At 51.7% G+C, this 20,304-nt stretch overlaps 4 protein-coding genes across 4 annotated transcripts; 2 read left to right on the forward strand and 2 right to left on the reverse strand.

Moving 5' to 3' along the window:
• Window positions 1-3,601: 3,601 nt before the first annotated feature.
• On the reverse strand, window positions 3,602-8,348 carry CCOS01_01813 (ABC-2 type transporter; the record flags this gene model as incomplete). Its single annotated transcript, XM_060450006.1, has 6 exons — window positions 3,602-4,025; window positions 4,087-4,316; window positions 4,372-4,605; window positions 4,663-5,607; window positions 5,673-7,205; window positions 7,263-8,348. 6 exons carry the CDS (start codon window positions 8,346-8,348, stop codon window positions 3,602-3,604), a joined length of 4,452 nt encoding a protein of 1,483 aa, XP_060318656.1.
• Window positions 8,349-9,305: 957 nt separating this feature from the next.
• On the forward strand, window positions 9,306-11,716 carry CCOS01_01814 (uncharacterized protein; the record flags this gene model as incomplete). Its single annotated transcript, XM_060450007.1, has 6 exons — window positions 9,306-9,341; window positions 9,582-9,697; window positions 9,798-10,222; window positions 10,307-10,596; window positions 10,664-11,116; window positions 11,174-11,716. The coding sequence occupies 6 exons, from the start codon at window positions 9,306-9,308 to the stop codon at window positions 11,714-11,716; spliced, it is 1,863 nt and encodes a 620-aa protein (XP_060318657.1).
• Window positions 11,717-12,224: 508 nt separating this feature from the next.
• Window positions 12,225-13,799, reverse strand: CCOS01_01815 (cytochrome P450; the record flags this gene model as incomplete). The annotated part of the gene is made up of 1 exon (XM_060450008.1): window positions 12,225-13,799. The coding sequence occupies one exon, from the start codon at window positions 13,797-13,799 to the stop codon at window positions 12,225-12,227; it is 1,575 nt and encodes a 524-aa protein (XP_060318658.1).
• A 3,568-nt stretch (window positions 13,800-17,367) lies between these two features.
• Window positions 17,368-20,183, forward strand: CCOS01_01816 (pectate lyase; the record flags this gene model as incomplete). The annotated part of the gene is made up of 6 exons (XM_060450009.1): window positions 17,368-18,262; window positions 18,319-18,442; window positions 18,498-18,864; window positions 18,920-19,199; window positions 19,251-19,351; window positions 19,407-20,183. 6 exons carry the CDS (start codon window positions 17,368-17,370, stop codon window positions 20,181-20,183), a joined length of 2,544 nt encoding a protein of 847 aa, XP_060318659.1.
• Window positions 20,184-20,304: the final 121 nt, after the last annotated feature.

Below are 20,304 nucleotides of genomic sequence, written 5' to 3' on the forward strand. Positions count from 1 at the left end.
AAAGACCCCTCCCTCCTTGTGGCCACCGCACCTGAGCTACCTTAGGAACGGGTTACCGACTGAGCTTGTGCTGGTTCCTGATTCTGGATGAGAGGGTTGCAAGATCGAAACGAGGCGAAAAGAAAGGTGTGGTGAGAAAGAAACGGCGAGGCGGCGGCAGCTTGAGCTTGGAGTAAAGCCACGCTTACTCGCTGCAGCCCGGAACCCAAACAAGTTGAGGTAAGGTGATCGATCTCCCTTTTGGTTCATTTTCGCCCTCGTCTACAGGCACACTACCTTAGGTGCCACGGTGCTTAGGCTTCGGAGGTTGCCAGTGGTCGCGAACCATGGGACACAAGTCATAGATCAAGTTGGAGGAACCTAACTTGATGAAGGGGAGGGGGGCTGGACCGCGTGCGTGTGGCCATGCGACCATTCAGGGCGAGGCACTTGTCCTGCAGATCTAGGACGTGCCAGTGTGCGTGCTTCAGGACGAAGCCATCTGACGCCCAATCACCAACAGGACCCGGCGGTAAGACCGGCAGTCAGAATTTCAGAAAAAGGGTCCGAAAGGGATGCTGAAGTGTGGAGAGGTCCTGACATACAGGCCGGTGTCGCATCCGATCGTCGAGCAAAGGGCGGGATGAAGCAAGGTCACCACTTTACCAAGCAATAGCCGAGTCCCGACAAGGAAGAGAGCTTGACAAAAGTATCAATAAGACGGTGTTATGGCACCGATCAGAGCCTGGATTGGGCGAGACATGGTAGTTGGCATGGGACAAAGTTGGGACCAAAGATACCCAGGTGGCAGGGGGAAGAGTCGGGAATATAGCTGCGGGGCGACAAACACAGCATAAACAACAGCATGGATCTATGGGAGCCGTCAGGCATCCCGCGCCGGACGAGCTCTCTGTTATCCCTGTGTACCCCAAAGCATTTGCGCTGGACCCTTTGGCCTCCAGGTACAATGTAAGGGGAACATAACTTGTTGACCATATTATCTCAGCAGACACAGGCATCCAGGGACATGACAAACGGCGCTATTAGAACCCAAGGCGCCCCGAGCCATGCCCCAACAAGAATCGGGTTGTGGACTTGTCTCTCCCTGCAGTGCTGCTAAGAAACATTTGGGTGCTGTGTTGAGGTAAGGAACTGTGGGTAGCTAAAACATCGATTTATACAGTAGGGTGTCAAAAGTTCGTATACACCCCACTAATACGCGTACCGACGCCTTTTCTCCTTAATATTACTTTTCCTTCTATATTCCATAACTTTAGTAAATAGAGGCTAATTTATAAGCTTTTTATTTTTAAATAATAAAAAGCTATAGGGCTAACTATAAACTTATAAAAGTTTAGTAAATAACGATTATTATATTTATAATAATTAAAAAGAGCTATTACGAGGTTATAATACTCTTCGGCCTATTATATTTAATAATATAAAAAGTAGTTTATTATTTTAATTTAAGTACTAACTTTAAATCCCTACCCTAAGAAAAAAGGCTAAAAAATCCTTTTAATAAAAAAAAACGCTTTATAATTAAATCTACTTAAATTAACTACTAATAGCTATATTTTAAATTAGTTATTAAGTAATAGAACTAGGCTAGCCTTAGTATTATTAAGTATATTTTTAAAAAAGTAAGTTATTATAAATAAAGAGCTATATAGAGACCTTTTATAATATTAAAAATAGTAACTAAAAGGCTCGATTTTATAAAAAACTAGATCTAAAACCTAAAAAAATTAATAATAGTATATAGTTTAGTACGAAGACTTTATATAGAGATTTATTTATTAATTTTTAATAATTTTAGTCCTAGTTCTTTAATAAATCGTCTTATTAAAATAATATTTTTACCTTAACTAAATAAGTATTTAAGTTATTAAAAAACCGTTAAAAAAAGAGATTTATTAACCTTATTAGTTATATTAAAGTAAATATATTTATTTTAATATAAGTAATAGTATAAAAAAATAGTCGCTTTAAATTAGTTTTCTTTATTTATAATAACCGCTCTTAATAATAAGGGTATAATATAAATAACTATATAAATTACTTAAAAAAAGGGTATTTATTATACATAAATAATATATAGCATTTTATATAGGATAATATTCTTATTTATATTATAAAATAAATGATAGAGTAGCTTATAGCCTATAAGATTTCTTACTTTAAATAGCCTCTATATTTACTAAACCTTAACCTAATTAAGTATTATTAACGTATAATAAAGTTTAACTTACGTAAACTATACCTAAAAGTATTTATTTTAAAGAAAAATAAGTTAAATATAAAAGGGTTTAAGTAGTAATTAAGGGTAGTATAAAAAGCTATATTATTAAAAAAGATTAAGAATCTAATTAACTCCTTATTATACCGATTTATAATAATAATTTAGGTACGTAGTTAGTATATATAATACTAAATAGTAAACTTAGGGCTTTTTTTTATATATACTTTTGCTATATAAATTAAAAAATTAATAGTTCTGCAGCTAGTCGAAGTATAGTAGTGAAAATGCAGGAGGTTGGGTAATTAGGGACAATGGTAGGGTGTATACGAACTTTTGACACCCCACTGTATGTGACTGCATGGTAAACGCATGGCTATTAAGAACTCATCGCAGATAGCCAGACATTAAGAGAAAAGAAAGCAAATACTTAAAGAACACTTGCTTCTTCAACCACTCCATCTCACCGCGCTCCAATAGCCAACTGAGCGACGCATTCCAGAAGGAACGAAACCTGAAACAGGCCGTCAACGGGCCCTGTTGGTGGTGAGACTGTGCGCAAAGTCCCGATCAAAACACCAAGACACGTCCAAATTCCAGAAACATTCCCTTGATCTTTCCTCTTACCCCAGACTTCGGAATCGCTTTCGAGGAGATAAACAAACCGATTCAACTGACGACCCTGTTGTTGCTGTTCTTGACATGCTTCTAGGCCATCCCAAGATTTTGGCTGGTAGTGACGCTGACGTTCAAGGCGGCAGATTAGTCCACCAGCGCCCTACGCTATAATCATGGCGCGACTTCAAAGTTTTGAACTGCCCGCATACAGGAATGCAGCGCACGTTGACGGTCTATCTATGGTCACCAAAGAAATTAAGTACGTCATCGTCCATCTTGACTCGGGGACACGTAGGATTCTCCACGGTCTTCCCGTGCCAATATTCGGCCCTCCGCGCCTGCATTTCCGGACTTCGGTCCCCGAGACGCACACTAGGCCGGAGGATTACATCGGACGACTCCATCCGCGCGGATTCTTCCTTGGCATGCAGGTTATTGTGCCCGAGTCTGAGGGGAGTCTCCTGTTCTCTATGTATTAACTGTGCTACCTAAGTCATGTTTATCGTCGACTTTGTCACGATTCCAGTCAGCTGCTAAACTCCTGCCAGGTTTCATGATGCTTGAAGCAGATTCTATGTCTATTAAATATTGCGATTAAGCCGGTAACAATCTGAAATGCGCTGAAAAGAGAAGCACAAAAAAGGCTTCTAGCGCTAACCCTGCATCTAATGCACGTGTTCCACCCATTCTCTCCGTCTAAAACCCGGAAATGTACATTCCGTCCATATTTCTACCACAAAAGAAATCTTGTCACACCATAGCTAACTACTCCTTCTTGACCTTCTTGTTCTTAGGCATGCGCACCAGCCAGTACACAGCCAAGGCCACAACAATGTTGAAGATGCAGTACGCCCACATCAACCCAAAGTTCCTCCACCGGTGATCAAAGTCTACATTGATCCCCTTCAAAAAGGTATTGGTGTCCGACATGGCGCAGTACTGGCACTCGGTCGAATTGCCGGCATCCGGGTTCGAAAGATAGCCACCGGCAGCGGAGATGTAGTCGGCCATGTACTGCCCGCACGTCTGGCCGCTCGGTGCCGCAAAGGAGACGAACTCGTTGGAGGCGCAGTGCACCGCTGCGTTGGCGAGCGAGGTGCCTAGAAAGCCTTCTACCACGTAGGTGAAGGGGTTGACACGATACATGAAGATCCAGAAGCCTGGGAGGTCTTTTGGTCCGGCGAGAATTCTGATGAATGAGGTAATTAGCTATCTTTCATATGGGGGGCTAATTAAAAGACTGGACTCACCCGCAGAAAGCAAACATCATAATGGCGAAAAGGTTGACGATGCCGCCGGCTACTTCAGCGTTGGGCAGGCCTGCAATCATCATATGGGCGAAAGATCCGGTGAAGATGAAGAACACCCAGACTTGGAGGAACATGGTGATGCCGCGGGAGTCGACGGCGTCGGTTGCGTAGGCGTTGCGGTAAAGGCCGATGGGGAAGTACCAGCACACGAAGCAGAAGACGGAGGCAAGCTGAAGGATGGTTAGTTGACTGTTGGCTGGAAACTAAGGTCACGGGAAAGCTTACCGAGTTCCAGGCCATTTCCACAAGAATGTTGGCAAACATAAAGGCCTTCCACGAGTACGCCTTTGAGGGTCTTTCGCGCGCCTCGTACATGGTTCGCTGCGACACGAAGATGGGAAGAATTTGCTCGACGACCTGGCTGAATACCGTTAGGAAGATGAAGACACCGAACATTTGGTTTTGCAAGCCACGCTGCGTGTTTTCAGCGTTGAGGAATGAGAGACCGATGAACAGAGCCTAAGAAGGTGGGTTAGTCGGAGACTTAAGTGTAAAGTTCCGAAGGGGGTTACTCACAGCACCAAAAGACAGAACACCCTTTGAGTAGATGTAGGCAGGGCTTCTCCAGTATTGCTGGAAAACACGCTTCGTGACCTCAACAAACTGCGTACCAAAGCCGGCAGCAAACTCCTTGTGCGTGGATTGGGCTTGACCGTTGATCAGGGCAGGTCGCGCAGAACCATCAGAGCAGAGTCGGGCCAACTCATCCTGAACAGCCTGGTACTCGGGTGTTTGGCGCCAGACGGCGGGCCAGTCAATGTCGGTGTGGGCACCGGGCGCGGCTCCGATGACCTCAAGCATATACTCTGCGGGATTCGCACCAGGCGGACATTCCGGCCCACCGTTGCGGACAAAGTAATCGACTAAGGTCTGTGAATTCTTGCCAATCTCTCCAAAGTAGACCGTACGACCGCCGCGGGCGAGAAGAAGTAGTCTGTCGAAGCGCTGGAACAGCATCGCTGAGGGCTGGTGGATGGTACACAAGATAGCCTGGCCGCTCTTGGTGAGCTTCTCCATGAGGTTGCAAATCGACCACGAAGTCTGGCTGTCGAGTCCGGAAGTAGGCTCGTCGAGGAACAAGAGGAGTTGCGGGCGGGCGGCGAGCTCGACGCCAATGGTAAGACGCTTTCTCTGCTCGACGTTGAGGCCTTCGCCGGGTACGCCGATGACGGCGTCGGAGTACTCTTCCATACCGAGGAGATTGATGACGGTGTCGACGTACTCGAGCTTTTCTTTGCGGGAGTAGGTGTCTGGCTGGCGAAGGAGGGCACTGAAGTTGAGGGCCTCGCGGACGGTGGATGTGTGGAGGTGTAGATCTTGCTGTGTGACGTAGCCCGTTTTGCGCTGGAAGGAGTCATCGCGGGGTTGACCGTTGACGAGCATGTCACCGGAGATGACGCCCATTGTTACGCGAGTGGCGAGAACGTCGAGCAACGTCGTCTTGCCGGCTCCAGAAACGCCCTGCCGATGATGTTAGCCGCTGTCTTGTTGAAAGTTGGAATCATCTGCTATTGCAAAAGACTTACCATGAGTGCAGTCAGAGTTCCAGGCTTAACCCAACCGTCAACATGGTCCAGAATCCGTCGAGGCTCGCCCTTGATCTTGATATCATAGCAAACATCCTTCCAGTGGAAGACTGAGGTCTGCTTCTCCATGCCGGCAACGCCCTCAGAGTCATCCTCGCTTCTCTGCTGCGCACCAGCGGCGGGGGCACCAGTCTCGACATCGACGGCGCCTTGCTTGCGGCGCTTGCTCATAGCCTTACGGCTGAAGACCAAGACCTCACCCTTGGAACGCTCGGAAGCGATGTACTCGGTAGCGAAAAGATGCAGACCCATGAAGAGGATCATGTAAGCAATCATGACTCCAAAATTTCTCCACCGATGGGAGTTCTCGAAGCTGTACGAGGTGCTGAGATAGGCTGTGCCGCTGACCATGTCCTGGCCTGGGACAGAGCCTGCCGTGGAACAGACGCGTTCGTTGGCAGCGACGGAGTCATATCCAGGGCCCATGGGTACGAAGTTTGAGCAGCGGAAGTCGCGGCCAATGAACTCGTTGAGCATAACGCTTTCGAGACCGTAGTAGACAGGGTTCAGCCATCTGACCCAACCCAACCAATCTTGCATGTACTGAGGCGGGATAGCGAAACCGGTGTACAGAGCGATGAGGAGCAGGATGATTGACGCCGGTGCCAGAGCCTGAGCAACTGACTTTGTGACGGAGCCGATGAGACGGAACATCATCGACATGGTCAGGGTCATCGAGAAGGAGATGAGCAGGAAGAAGAAGAAGGCGCCCGGCTCGCGGCGGAGATTGCCCATGAAATACAAGATAGTATTCATCAGGACGGCATTGACAATCTTATAGGGCAAGTCGACGACCATGGCTGAGAGCGCCTCAGCACTGGGGTGGTATAAGGCATACCGGGCGTGTTTTTCGACAATCTTGCGCTTGGCGTACAACGTCATGATTTCCAGGATGCTGCCAAAGGCATTGATGATGACCGTGAAGAAGAGCAGGATACCTCGGCGGAAGAAGCTAGACGTATTGGTGGGCAGATTGTAGAACAGACTGCTAATGATCAAGGCCTCAAAGATGTTGGTGATTAGCATCGTGAGGGTGATGCTGGGGTCGCCTTTGAGCATCACCCAGCTTCGCCACAGCGTGAGGCGCATCTGCTCCATATACGAAAGAGTAAAGGGCGAGTTCTGGCGCTGAGACTTGGACTGGTCGATGCGGCGGGACTCGAGGAACTTTTGGTAGTGCTCGCCGCCAAAGGGGTGGCGCTGGAGGTAGTCTTCGACGTCCTCAAGGAGGCGGGCGCGCTGCTGGCTGGCCTTCCAGGCGCGGGCAAATTCGTCGGGGCTGCGCGGCGTCTTGCTCTCCCAGCCAGGGCGGATGACGCGCTCCTGGTGGCTGGTCATGGAGGTGAGGAAGTCGGCTGTCGTTTGTTGCTCTGGGCAGATGAAGCCTAGGCCCTCGAAATAACCTCGGGCTTCGGTGGTTTTGCCAAAGTAGATTTGACGGCCTTCGAACAGAACGACAACTTTGTCAAAGACCTTGTTTTTTTGTCAGTTAGGCTTCTTGGTGTAACAAAATCAGAATCAATGACTTACATCATAGGCATCCTGGGAAGCCTGATAGATGGCAACGCATGAAGTGCAGCCCATGGTATCCGCTTGGGTTCTCAAAGTGCGGCAGAACTCGAGGGCGTTGGCACTGTCGAGGCCTCTGGTACTGTTATCCCAGCACTGCAGCGGCGAATAACTCAAAGCAGCCTCAGCGATGGTAACACGCTTACGCTCACCACCCGACACGCCACGAACGAAGTCATCACCAACACGGGTGTTCTTCGTATGCGAGATACCAAACATAGCCATCGTAACATCACGGAGATGTTCGGCGTATTCGCGTCTGGTAATGCCCTCGGGGATGTTCTTGGGGCATCTGGCACGAGCTGCGAAGTACAAGGTGTCTCCAACTGTCAAGTGGGCGAAATGCTCATCAACCTCGGCGGTGTAAATGGCCTCGCCCCTGAAGGCAGTGCGCATATCCTTGGGCTGGATGCCTTGGTAGTTGATAGTCGCGTCGTCACTAATGTAGAATCCGTGCGTGTCACCGGCGATCGTCTTCAGCAGAGTCGAGCAGCCGGATCCGGGAGGACCGAGGACGGCTAGCATCTCGCCGCTGTGAACGACACCCTCGAGATCGTGGAGGATATCGATCCGTTGCTCCTTGGCTCCAGTGAGTTTTTTGATCAAGCTCGCCGCCTCGAGGAAAACGTTGCCGACGCTCTTCTGGTAGTCGGTGGATGTTCCATAGCCAAAGACATTAAGGTTCTTGAAGGCGATGCCCGTTGTCTTTGGAGGGTTGCCCTCCGAGGTGTCGGTGCGGATGTTGTAGAATGCCTTTGCCCACTTTCTTGCGTTGAAGTCTGGACTGCTGGGGTTCAAGGGACCTTCGGCGGGGACTGGGAAGAGAGAACCGGGGGCAGCGTTGGACTGCGTCGTGTATCTGCGAGCGAGTTGCAGAACCTCATCGTTCATTCGCGTTTCCTGATCCGCAGCATCTTCATGCTTCGTCCATTCTTTCTCGGTGGTTGTGCCAGCTGAATAAGATCCAGAGCTTGGCGGGAGAACCTTCTTCTCGTTTGTCGATGGAGGTGGTAGAGTACCACTGTCCGTGTCGCTGTCAGACCGCATTGTCGCTTTGACGGTCACTCAGACCAGACGACGAGAATAACCCAAAAGTAGCCAAGTGTGAGGCAGTGACAATTTGTGTAAGTGAGAAATATTAAGAAAGATTGATTCTAAGATATGGGATGAGTTGATTGAAACTGAAGTTGGAAAATATCATGCCATCTCAACTTCGAGACACCAATTATATGTATGCATCCCCGAGCGTCAAAACATCTGAAAGCCCCATATTGCCAAGTTGCAAAAATCTCATCATCACTCATATTTGCGTTAGTTGCTGACGTTCGCTGTTGGTTGGTGGTACGACTGGCGGATATTCGTTGGACGAGAGTCCGAAAGTCCGCGGTTAGGGGTTTTCTTCAGCCCTATGGCGCTCGATTAGCAGGTCTAGGACGTCGTTTCGGACTTTGCCAAGACGTAATTAGGGTCGTCAAGCGTCGATCATCTTTATAATCTGATCTACTAGCCACGTCCTCCAAGCTTAAGAAGCTTAAAACAAAGGAACTTGCCGCGCACTAAGGCGCATAAACCGAGTCCAGCTGGAACCAGCTGGGAAGAACCTTTGATAGAACTGATTACGAAGAAAAGATGGCCGGAAGAACTGTTGTTGCTGCTCCAGACTGAGTGTCCGGCGATCTCGGGCCCCCTCAGACCGTGGCCCGCGGCCTCCGTGACGCAGCTTTGTGAGGTTTGTGCTGCGCTGCGTCACGCTGGGCACCTAGCAAACCCCTTGCCAAGCAAACCAGACGGCACCTAATTAGACTTTGTGAGCTAAAACCAATTCTCGACCCCCGAAGAATCGAGATCATGATGCATCATACGGCTCGGGTGGGATCGTCGCGGGCCTGGCATGGTGTATTTGTCCTCCAAAGTCCCCCCTCTCTCTTTGTAGCACATCTCGCTACACCACAAAACACATCGAATTCTCCGCTCTCCGAGATCCCTTCGACGACTTAGGTAATCATGCCTGACCAGTCCGCCCAGTTGAATCCGCTTTCGGTGAGTACAGCGGAGGTTGCTATAGCTCCATAGTCCGCTCCCTGGTTCCTGATCCTCTAGACTTGGCTTTCCGGGCAACGGGTCTCTCTCTCTCTCCTATTGTGGTTTTATGGCTGACTTGGGATGCCGAATTTTTGCTTGGGTAGTGCAAACGATGCAAACACAGAAAGGTCAGTCGTCGCCGTGTTCCCTTGGACCACATTAGATGTGGTCGACTGACGCTTCTCTTCGCGACATCAGGTCCGGTGTAGTCGTGGCATGCCAACATGCGAAAGATGCAAAACCCACGAGACAGAGTGCGTCTATCCCCAAAGAGTCAAGAGAAAGGTCACTCGGACCTTGACGGACCGTCTATCGTAAGTTCCACCCCTCCTCCTCTTCCAAGCCTTCTCTACCCCCTCCCACCAATGAATCTCCACGAGATTCTTGTAAAAGAACTGTTGGCTCAAGACCTAGCCTTGGCGATTCCAGCACGACGGACGACGCCCTGTCAACCATACTAGAAAGGTTACAGCGCGTCGAGAAGCACTGCACCACCCTCCCGAATGGAAATCAAGATCCGCAATCTCGAGACGCGCCCCCTGCTTCCGTGGCTGCTGATCCGCCCGCTGCCGCCCCGCCGCCCCGACAACGTACTTCAAGCTCCAACAGCGCCCCATCTAACCTGTCGTCTCCCGCTCCATCGAGTGCTGCCGGTGGGCAGGCCACTTCGCCGTGGACATCATTCGCCACGCCGAGCGCGATTCCTGAACTTGATGTCGCGGCCATTCTTAAGGATGCCGTCGATCAAGTGCAACGACTGAGATTGCAGACTGTGTCTGCTGCCGTCGTCACTCAGGACGTCAGGGTCCCTCCTGAGTTGGCTAAGCAATGGATCAAGAGTAAGTCACCATGTATTACTAAATGCCTCAAGAAGAAGAGTTCTTCGAGAAGCTCTATCGCTTTACGTCTAACGTCTCTGCTAGACTATTTCACGCACATGCATACGGACATGTTCCTCAGTCTCGTGAACCCAAGACTCATAGAGATCATCCCAGATCTTCTTGGGTTACCGCATGTCCACCTCGATCCGGCTATTTTGGTTGTGTACTACGGCGTTCTGTACCACGGCTGTGCTCTAGGCTCAACCGTACAGGCAAATGAGGAAGGACAAAAGTACATTCGAATGCTCTACGTGTGCTGTCTTCGAACTCTACCACTTTGGCAACGCGAAGCAACAGGGTCTACGACCGACCTCATCGCCGCTCTCACCATGGTCAGTATCGCTCTCGCGCCCCATCTAGCAAATTCATCCTGGACTAACTACGGCTGCTGGACCACAGTGCCGCACGGCAGCTGAGTGCTTTGACGAAGAATTGGCTTGGAAGATGTACACCTACGCTTGCGAGTACGCGCAAGCACTCAACCTGCATAACCTCGACGCCTACACCACGGCGATAGGCCAGGACGAGAGTAAACTCGATGCCGATCGCAAGGGTTTCTGGGAGTTGATCCAGATTGACTTCTTCTTCAGGCTACTATTCAATCGCCCGCCGGCCATCACGGACAGCATGAATACGTGGAGGGTCAACTTGCCATGGCTATCATCTGGTAGCGCGCCGCCGGACCTCAATGCTGTCCCGACGGTGACGTTTCTCATGGGGTCAAGGCTTACATTCATTCTGTCGCATTTTTTCCAGGACCTTGAGTCGCCAGATTGCGACGAAGCCACCATTCGACCGAAAGCTGAGGAGTACTGTAGAGAGATTGGCCAGCTCTTCGATGAGTATCAAATTGTAAGCGTCATCTCCTCACTTTGGTCTTGCTGAGGACTTTCTGATGCCTGAAAAAAGGAAGACTGGATTCAACGAAGTGTAGCGTCGGCCGCAAAAGCCGATTGCTGGTTGCTGGGCGATGTAGCCATGACCGGGTACACCTACATCATCTTCATCCTGCGCAAACTCGCCGTCCTCAACTCCAACTCTCCGCGACCCGTGTCCTGCGATGCGGACATTCCCGACTCCCCGCTAGCCGTCGAGGCCTCGCGGGGCATGCTGAGAATCGTGCGGGCTATCCTGGTGCATAACCCCTATCCTGAAACCATGTGTGTACTGCTGGGCATCTACCGCGCCTACGTCTCGTACGCTTGCCTCTTGAACCATATCCTTCGGGCCGTTGATGTGAGGAGTCACTACGACGATATTGAGCTACTGGAGGAGATTGGGGACGTGATGCTCAAGGGATCTAGGGACGATCGGGACTTTATGCCGTTATTGAGGGCTATACAGAGTCTCGGCATGGAGGTCAAGAGGAGGCTAAATGACGTTGCGGCTACGGGGTCTGTGGCGACTGCTTTGACTCCGGTGATGAGCATAGGAGTAGGAGCTGATTTTTGACATGTGACTGAATACATGTCGGTATCTGGATAATGGGGAGTCAAAAAGGAGTGACTGAACTTGATGCCTTGTCACGATGCCTTTGCTTTTCGACGGATTGGGCAGCTTGCGGTTAGATGATGATTGTATTATAAAAGTACGTAATACTTTGCGAGGAACCGTATGTATGAGAATACCAATGTTGGAAGATTCTGTGCGATCTCATTGCTCGTGAGCTGTCTAATTCCCTGGCTGGTAGCAACGGTAAATCACAACAAAATTTGAAGACTTTAGAGATACACTTTGATGGAATAGACCCCACAGGATGTGGCTCAAATGCTTCTGTTCTTATCTTTTGGTCCCTTGACAAATAACGGAGGATCCCGATTTGTAATGATCAGTGCCCAGGATGAAGTTGTCTCACACTTCAACGAACAAGGCCCATGTACATGTATCCTTTGTGAAGAATTAGGTATTGACGTACTCAATCACGCTTAACATTAAACATCCCATTAGCCTTCGTCTAAATCTATGACAACAACGGATCTTCTTTCAGTGTATCTTCGAACACGCTCTCCAGCAAGTCGACTCGTTGTTGACTTCTTGGCTGTAGGTCGAAATCAAACTCCTTTGGTTGCACATTGAAACCGGCGGCAAAGTCATACACTGGCGGTATAACCTCTTTGCCGTTACCGTCCCTAGCCCGAGAAATGTTACAAGCCCAAGCAAGCAGCGCGATCTTGAGGTTGAGACTCCGCTCAGCGATATTGATCCCTTGGCATATCCGGCGGCCGTGTCCGAACGCCGTGAACTGCTGCAAGTTGGGATAGACTGTGAGAGGTTCTCTATATGTCGGATACTTGGGATTCAGCCAGCGGTCCGGGTTGAAGAGCTCGGGCTCTGGGTAGGTCTCCGGGTCGCGTTGGATAGCCCACTGCACCGCATGCACCACGGTCCCCTTCTTCAAGTAATATCCGTTGTACGTATCGTCTTCCGTCAGCCGATGAGGGAAACCGCCGGCCGTGATCGGGTAGTACCGCAGCGTCTCCTTCACGCACGCCCTGACAAGCGGAAGCTGTGGCATGTCTTCGAAAGTAGGTAACCTGTCGGGTCCAACAACAGAGTCGACCTCGGCCTGAAGCTTCTCAAACCACCCAGGGTTCCTGACAACGCAGAGAATAAACGACGCAAGAGCCGACCCAGAAGTCGTTCCCGCAGCCTGAAATACAGATCCCAGCATCCAATTCGCCTCCCGCCGCGTGAGCCCCCACTGGTCTTGCGTTTCGAGCCACGTCCGCGCCCAAGACGGCGACTTGCTCCGGTCGATCAACTCTTGAAAGAAGTCCTCGTCGCGGCGCCTCCGTGCTCGGAGGTATTTCTTCCAGGGCGCCATCCACTCTGGCAGATACTTTAGCGACGGGAAGATATCGACGAGATACGCCCCGGGCGAGCCCACGCGCTCCAGCTCGTGAACGATGTCGAGCAGCATCCGCACCTCACGGTCATGGCCGGTTTCCGCGCGCAGGCCGTAGATGATGCGCATGCCCAGCCCGACGCTGAACCGCTCAAAGAGGGCCTCGTAGTCGCGCGGCTTGCGGATCAGGTCGCGGAGTAGTCTGACCGCCTCGATGCGCTGCTCCGTCTCGTACTGTGGCGCCACCGGCGACATTGTGACCTGGTGCAGAAACCTCCGGTAGTTTCTCCATTTCTCGTCATAGGGAAGCAGCAGAAGCATGTGATCATCCGTCAGGAAGTGCGACGATGCCGGCGCATAGTGCCGATCGCTGTAGATGTTGCCCCGCTGGCGGAGAAGCTCGTTGGCGGCGGCCTCGGTGCCGAGGAGGACGTGCTCCTGGCCGCCCGGGAGGGCGAGGCGGACGACGGGGCCGTGCTCTTTGATGAGCTCATGGAAGGCCAGCCAGGAGTGTACCGGCGGGATCGAGAGGAGGTTGCCGATGAGGGGTTTGGGTTTGGGACCTGGCGGGAGGGTTGTCCCCGGCGGATGGGTCGGCTTCTTCGGGCGCAGGACGGCGAAGAGGATCGTGAAGAGGATCGCGGCCCCGGCTGTCAGGTATGGGTCGACGAACCCTTGGAGCAGAGACATGATCACCAAACTATGCTATGCTGGATGTCCGCGATGTTGCAGCAGTTGGGTTGTGCATGTCTCGGTGGTCCGAAGACTTCCCGGGCGAGGTGACGGTGATCATGATCTGAGGCCCCGACAACTTCTTCAAGCTTTCGCGTTTCTTTGTCTCGTGAAATAACCCCGCAATGATAGCAGCCGTCATATCGGCCAACCCCCCACTAGTTTCCGCGGTATGCCAATGGGAGAGAGCTTTTTGCAATCTAGCAGCCCGAGGACATGGTGCTGTAATATCTTTAGCGTACGCGAGTCATGCTCACCTTGCCCTTACCGGCACTAGGCTCGGCTCCTTTGTTCGCTAGAGGCCATCTACCGGCCGTTGCTGGGATTATCTGTGGTCCGAAGCCTCGGCCGTACAAAGTGCCTCTTTGTTGTGTTCGTGGAGAGAAATCCAATGCCGGATTCGGCTTGCGACTCTGGAGATCATGGCAGCTGTGAGCTGCGGAATGTTCTTCGAAGAATCTGTGCGCCAAGGTGGCACAGCAGCAAGTGCCGGCATGTAAACGAACGGCGGGGAGCAGTTGACTCAAATAGTCTGATGTGATTCGGCGGAACCCGGGCGCATACGGATACAGCTGCGCGAATTCTTCCTCCCCGCTTCCGTACCTCATAACCATTGCGTCGGGTTTGTGGGTTGTGTGATTTCTAACTCCCCTTACCCGTGTCCCGCCTGCGTATGGATAACTCGGCGACCGGATGATACGGAGCCTAGTCGCGATCGTGCTGCACGCCGGGGCCGGCGCCGAAGTCAACATGCCGCCATACCTGCGTGAGCTCCCAGAGGCTGTGCTGGATGTCATTAGTCCATATAGCAAGATTTGCCCTGAGTGTGTTCGTCAAACACATTTCATCTACGTAGACTTTCAATGCCCTGAGTCGCACTGCTACCAGCCTGTTCTAAGATTGCTAGGACCTCGCGCATTGATTGAATGGCGATGGTTGACGGCATCCCACAAAGTCACCGACCAACATCCCACCGGCCGTTCATATCTTGAGATCACGATCCGAGTCATTATAGCGTGCTTTTCTACGACGACGGAATTGCCGTCGCTCGATCGATCCCTTTCTGCCCAGTGCCACGTATCTGACTCGGATTGTTGTGTTACTCTGCCACTTCAGAGTTTCCCTCGCGATCTTTCCACTTTGGCGATCACCATGCTCCGGACTGACCGGTGTCTCGTGCATCATCAGTCGTTTAGTACCACAACATGAATCTAGACTGTAAGCTATCTGATTTGGGGTCCTTGGGGACACTTCAGCGTCGAAACTGTTCCCCCGGTCACAGCCATGGATCAGCATCCGATGAGTGCCAAAGGAAAGATGCACGTTAAGCAGCCTTCGGCCCAATTTCAATGCGTTTCTTAAATTATGCAAATAAAGGTCCAAGGCGAGAAGCTTTATCTCCACGCTATATTAGATTTGACCTGTAGACTTATACAGTAAATAGGGTATTGAACATAATATACCAAGGTAGGCTGTAAACATGAAGGGAAGCTGCCATTGAATGCCAAAGGAAACTCAACCGTGAAGAGTATAGAAATGTCAGCCATGAAAGCTACCATTACTTTTTATGGGATTCTTTCTAGAAAGTCATTGGCTTCTCTCCAAAATTTGACATGAACAGTAGAATGGCACACGTGGTTAAGTACTAAAGGTCGATTGTTTGGTCCAATCCAACATAACGTCGAGCATAAGTCTGGATACCCGTGCATGCTTGCATGTGGTGTATTCATGACTCACGACTCGAACTTTTCGTAAGACTACATTCAGAAGAAATGGGATCTAAACAATGCTCAGGGCCCAAAAACTTTAGGAATAGGGCGGTTTTGCATTCGGCCTTGTTGGCTAAGAAAGGTTATGTTTTTGCGCGGAGCATTCTGCGTCCGGCCTCTTTCAAGAACGAGCCAAGTTCTAATGAAATGGCATTGTACGTTACAACTATCGTTGTCAAGTTATTATTTTCCCTTCGTCCATGTACAAGTTTCCGTACCCGTACCGTAACATGGAATTCAGGTTCTAGGGCACCACCCCGTGACGTGCACGTAAGCAACGGCGTCGTTTGCCGCCAGGCTGTTTGGGGTCCGCTCTCAACTCAATCGCATTGTCTCATCTCATTACAACTCCGTACCTACGTCACCTAAGATCAAGTTGTCAGAATCGCATTTTGTCAATGAGTGTGGTAGGTGAAGCTCCTCAGTGAGACATGACAACTCGCGCTCCTGCTACAATGTTTTGAGCATGGTCTGGTGCACTCTTTGCGACTCGAAGTATCGGAAGACAAAAGCGCAGAGCTGTTCCGCACCAGTGCTTGAGTACGTTGAACGGACTAATAAAGTTCTGAAAATTTCTATTTAGTACGTCAATGTAACAGCCATCTTAGATGAAAAGCATAATTGAGAGATGGGCTGAACGGAAACCGAGGTTGGCAAGAACTGCTTCGGGATCGATTACTGAAAGCGACAAAATCGGGTAGTGTCAGTGCTCTATGCCAAGGTAGGTTGAGTCTGAGCAATTTGACAGTCTAAACTTTGATCATGTCACCATTGGGAACCTTGACTCGGGACAGAATCGTAGTACGCAACAACTCAACATCTCTTAAGCCGGCGCCGAAACAAATCGTGATGTGGACTCTGTTGCGGTCGGCCAACCTAGATTGACCAAAAATCGTCTTGTCTATGAGATCTTTCAAACATGAGCTGCACAGAGCTTCCAGGGATAGCTCATAGAAGCTTCAGGGTCTTCATCCCAAGCTGACCGGGTTCATTGAATCCCAGCCCAGACCGGACTGCGCCGGAAACACTCAACCAACTTTGTTCGGATCCAAACTCCGAAGCAAGCTTAGAGACGTCACCTTGCGGCTGCAGCAGATCTAATGTTCCATCTTTTTACCGTTCACGAACCCCTTTGCAATTTCGCGCCTTAGTAGCCGCCCTGGAGGTTACGGCTCGGAAAACGAGCTGCCTCATCAAGCCTAAACACACTTCATACCCGCCGGGTCCACTTGTAGAAAGGTGCCAAGACCTGCAAGACAGCGGCACCCAGGTCCGCGCCGTCATGTCAGCGGATGCGACGCAGGCACAGAAGGTCATGGCAAGGGTACCACACTACTCGTGGAAACGAGTTCGTGCTGAATTTTCCCGGTTCTGCAGCCACCTTTGCTTTCAGGCGATTCTTTGGGGCGCGCATGCAGGTCACCACCCCACCAATCCTCGTCTCATTCTCCCGGGCGGTTCATCCGAGGGGGGATCCCTCCATCTCTTTCCAATCTGGGGATGCAGCTGCAGGTAAATGGGACACTTTGACTACAGAGGACGATCAGCCTCACGGGGAAATGAAGGGCAGAGAACTGGTGGGTTCGGGGCAAATATGGCGCGAGAGACCGTCCGTCTTGGTGTCCTACATATTGAGTGGCCCAAGACTTCCTTCCCGCGAATCCCTTGGGAGCTCTCAGGAACCTGTATGCGTACCTCTCTTTCATTCGTTTTCGTCAGTCTTTTCCTCGATCATTAAACACACCCTTGCACATATCATGAAGGGCATATTCAAGGCCCTGGCCACGGCGGTGCTCGCCACGGCCTCGCTGGCCCAGGAGTCGGCCCCGCCCTCGGCCTCAGCTTCGGCGTCCGCCGGGTCACCGCAGCCGTCTTCGGGCGCGCTCCCCGCCGTAGCGCCCATCCGGCTCCGCCTCAACCCGGCCAACGTCCGGAACCTCGTCGACTCGGACTTCATCACCTGGACGATCCCCGGCTCCTCCAAAGCTAACATTACGGTCGCCAACATCACTGAGAGCGACGTCACCTTCACCCTCGCCGCGGGCAACGGCTCTGAGCTGGCGGGCAACTACTACAAGTACCAGTACACGCGCATCCTATCCTCCTTGGGCGAGCGCGTCGTCAACGAGGGCATCAGCAACTCCAACAAGGATGGCTCACCGATCACGCTCACGATCAAGGGTCTCGTGCCGGGCAACCACAGCCTGCTGACATGGCACAACGCCTGGGACGCCCTCAACGAAACGGCGACGATCGACATTTCCGTCAACGGACAGACTGATCTGACGGCCGTCAAGCAGTCTGCGCGCGTGGACAATATCTGGCAGGCCGCGACCTCGTATCTGACGTTCGAAGTTACATCCGCGACGCAGGAGACCAGGATCGTCTACACCCCGGGCAGCGGCGGCGACAAGCGGGCTTTCCTCAACGGGTTCGAGGTCGATGCCCCGTCGATGCAGAATCAGATCAGCTTCCCTGCGCCCAAGCACCGCGACGAGCGCATCGAGGTTGCGGCGGACGACAGCGTCACTGCTACTTGGCAGGCTCCCGCCTCTGCTGAGGGTGTCAAGTACAATGTGTACCTCGGCACGTCACAGACTGACTTGAAGAGCGTTGCTGAGGGCGTGACGGAGACGAGCGCCAAGCTTCCTGGTACGTTCTTGATGTCATTTTATGTTGGCCGTGTACTTTATCTGATCTTATTACAGGCCTCAACACCGTCGACAGCTTTTACTGGCGAGTCGATGTTGTTTCCGGATCAACCACCTACACTGGCCGCGTCTTCTTCTTCCGCGTCGCTCACCTAGCCTTCCCCGGTGCCGAAGGTTGGGGGTACGTCTTCAAACCCTACCCTTATTGCATTGAAACCTACTAACATCATCTACAGTCGCTTCGCCCGCGGTGGCCGCGGCGGCAAAGTCATCAAGGTGACCAGCCTCGAAGACAGCGAAGCCGAAGGCACCCTCCGTTATGCCCTGACCATCGCCAAGGGCCCGCGCATCGTCGTCTTCGACGTCGGTGGCGTTATCACCACCACCTCCCGCATGTCCGTCAACGACCAGTACATCACCCTCGCCGGCCAGACCGCGCCGGGCAAGGGCATCGTCATCCAGGGTAACCCACTCGGCCTGACCGGCGCGTCCGACATCATCTTCCGCCACATGCGCGTGCGGCCTGGCAAAGTCTCTGGGCAGACTATCGACGGAATGGGTATGCAGGGTTCAAACCACTGTATCTTCGACCGCTGCTCTATGGTATGTTCACTTCTAAACGCCACGAGAGGATATGTTGTTGATAGACGATGAATAGGGCTGGACTATCGACGAGGCTTTCAGCTCGCGGTCTGCTTGGAACATCACCTTCCAGCGCAACATGATCTCGGAACCTCTCAACGTCGCCGGCCACAAGAACTATCCCAACGGCACTGCTCACGGCTATAGCGCCACAATTGGCGGAGACGTCGGATCTTTCCATCACAACTTGCTCGCCCACGCCGAGGGTCGTAGCTGGAGCATGGGCGGCGGTGTTGACGACAACGCTGCGTTTGCCGGCCAGCTTGACATTCGCAACAACGTCGTCTATAACTTTGGTATGTGACACACGTGTTATAAAGAGGATTTAGACATTCTAACATGTACAGGTGGCCGTGCTACCGATGGCGGTGCGAAGAAGGTCAACTTTGTAGGAAATTATTACAAGCATGGGCCGGCCTCCACGCTTCCCTACGCCCTCAGAGCACAGGTATGGAAGTTATTCACAACACGAAATATCCCTGCCGCTAACATGATACATACAGTACGAGGACAATATGCCCGGCATGCAACAGTACTACTGCGCCGGAAACTCCATGCCCGGCTTCTTCGACCAGGACTCAGTCCAGTACCCCTCTGGCGACGGCACCGCCACAAAGAACACCACAATCGCTTGCTGGGCCGACGTCAGCTTCGAGCCGGCCCCGACCTACCAAAAGTTCTTCGATAAGGAGTTCTTCGAGCCCCATGTCGAGACGCAGCCCTCGACCGAGGCTTACAAGCGCGTGCTCTCCGACAGCGGCGCCAGCCAGCCCGTCCGCGACATCCACGACGCCCGTATCGTCAACGAGACGGCCACAGGAACCGCCACCTACGTCGGCTCCGTGTCGGGCAAGAAGGGCCTCATTGACGACCCCAAGGACGCGGGCGGGCTCGAGGATTTCCCTACTGTTACGCGCGCAGCCAGCTGGGATGCTGATGGAGACGGTATTGCGGATTGGTGGGATGGGTCAACTGGTGGTGATGGGTACACTCCCATCGAGGGGTATCTCAACTTCATGGCTGATCCTCACGCGTATGTTTCGCCTTCCAAGTCTGTCGAGGTTGACCTTGCTGCTCTGGCTCTGGGGTTCAAGGAGCCTACGTTTACGGTTTCTGGGGCAAAGAAGGGAGAGGTTACTGTCAGTGGGGGTAAGGCTACGTATGCTGCTGGCGCTGAGGCTGGCATTGATCATCTTGAGATCAGTATCAAGGACAGCGAGGGGAGCACGTGGACCCGGTCATTTGGTGTCGCCATCTTTGCCGGTGCGGAGGAGGCCTGAGTGAGCGCACACAGAGCGCCACCATACACTTCAATTCTTTAGTTAAAATATGTTCACCCTAGATGCGTGGTGGCCAAGCCATCACCAACCATTTCTTATCAGATGTTGCTCACTCTTCGGG

This window comes from Colletotrichum costaricense, assembly GCF_030867565.1.
Source record: "Colletotrichum costaricense strain IMI 309622 chromosome Unknown Scaffold_2.1, whole genome shotgun sequence".
In the NCBI taxonomy this organism is placed as follows: Eukaryota; Fungi; Ascomycota; class Sordariomycetes; order Glomerellales; family Glomerellaceae; genus Colletotrichum; species Colletotrichum costaricense.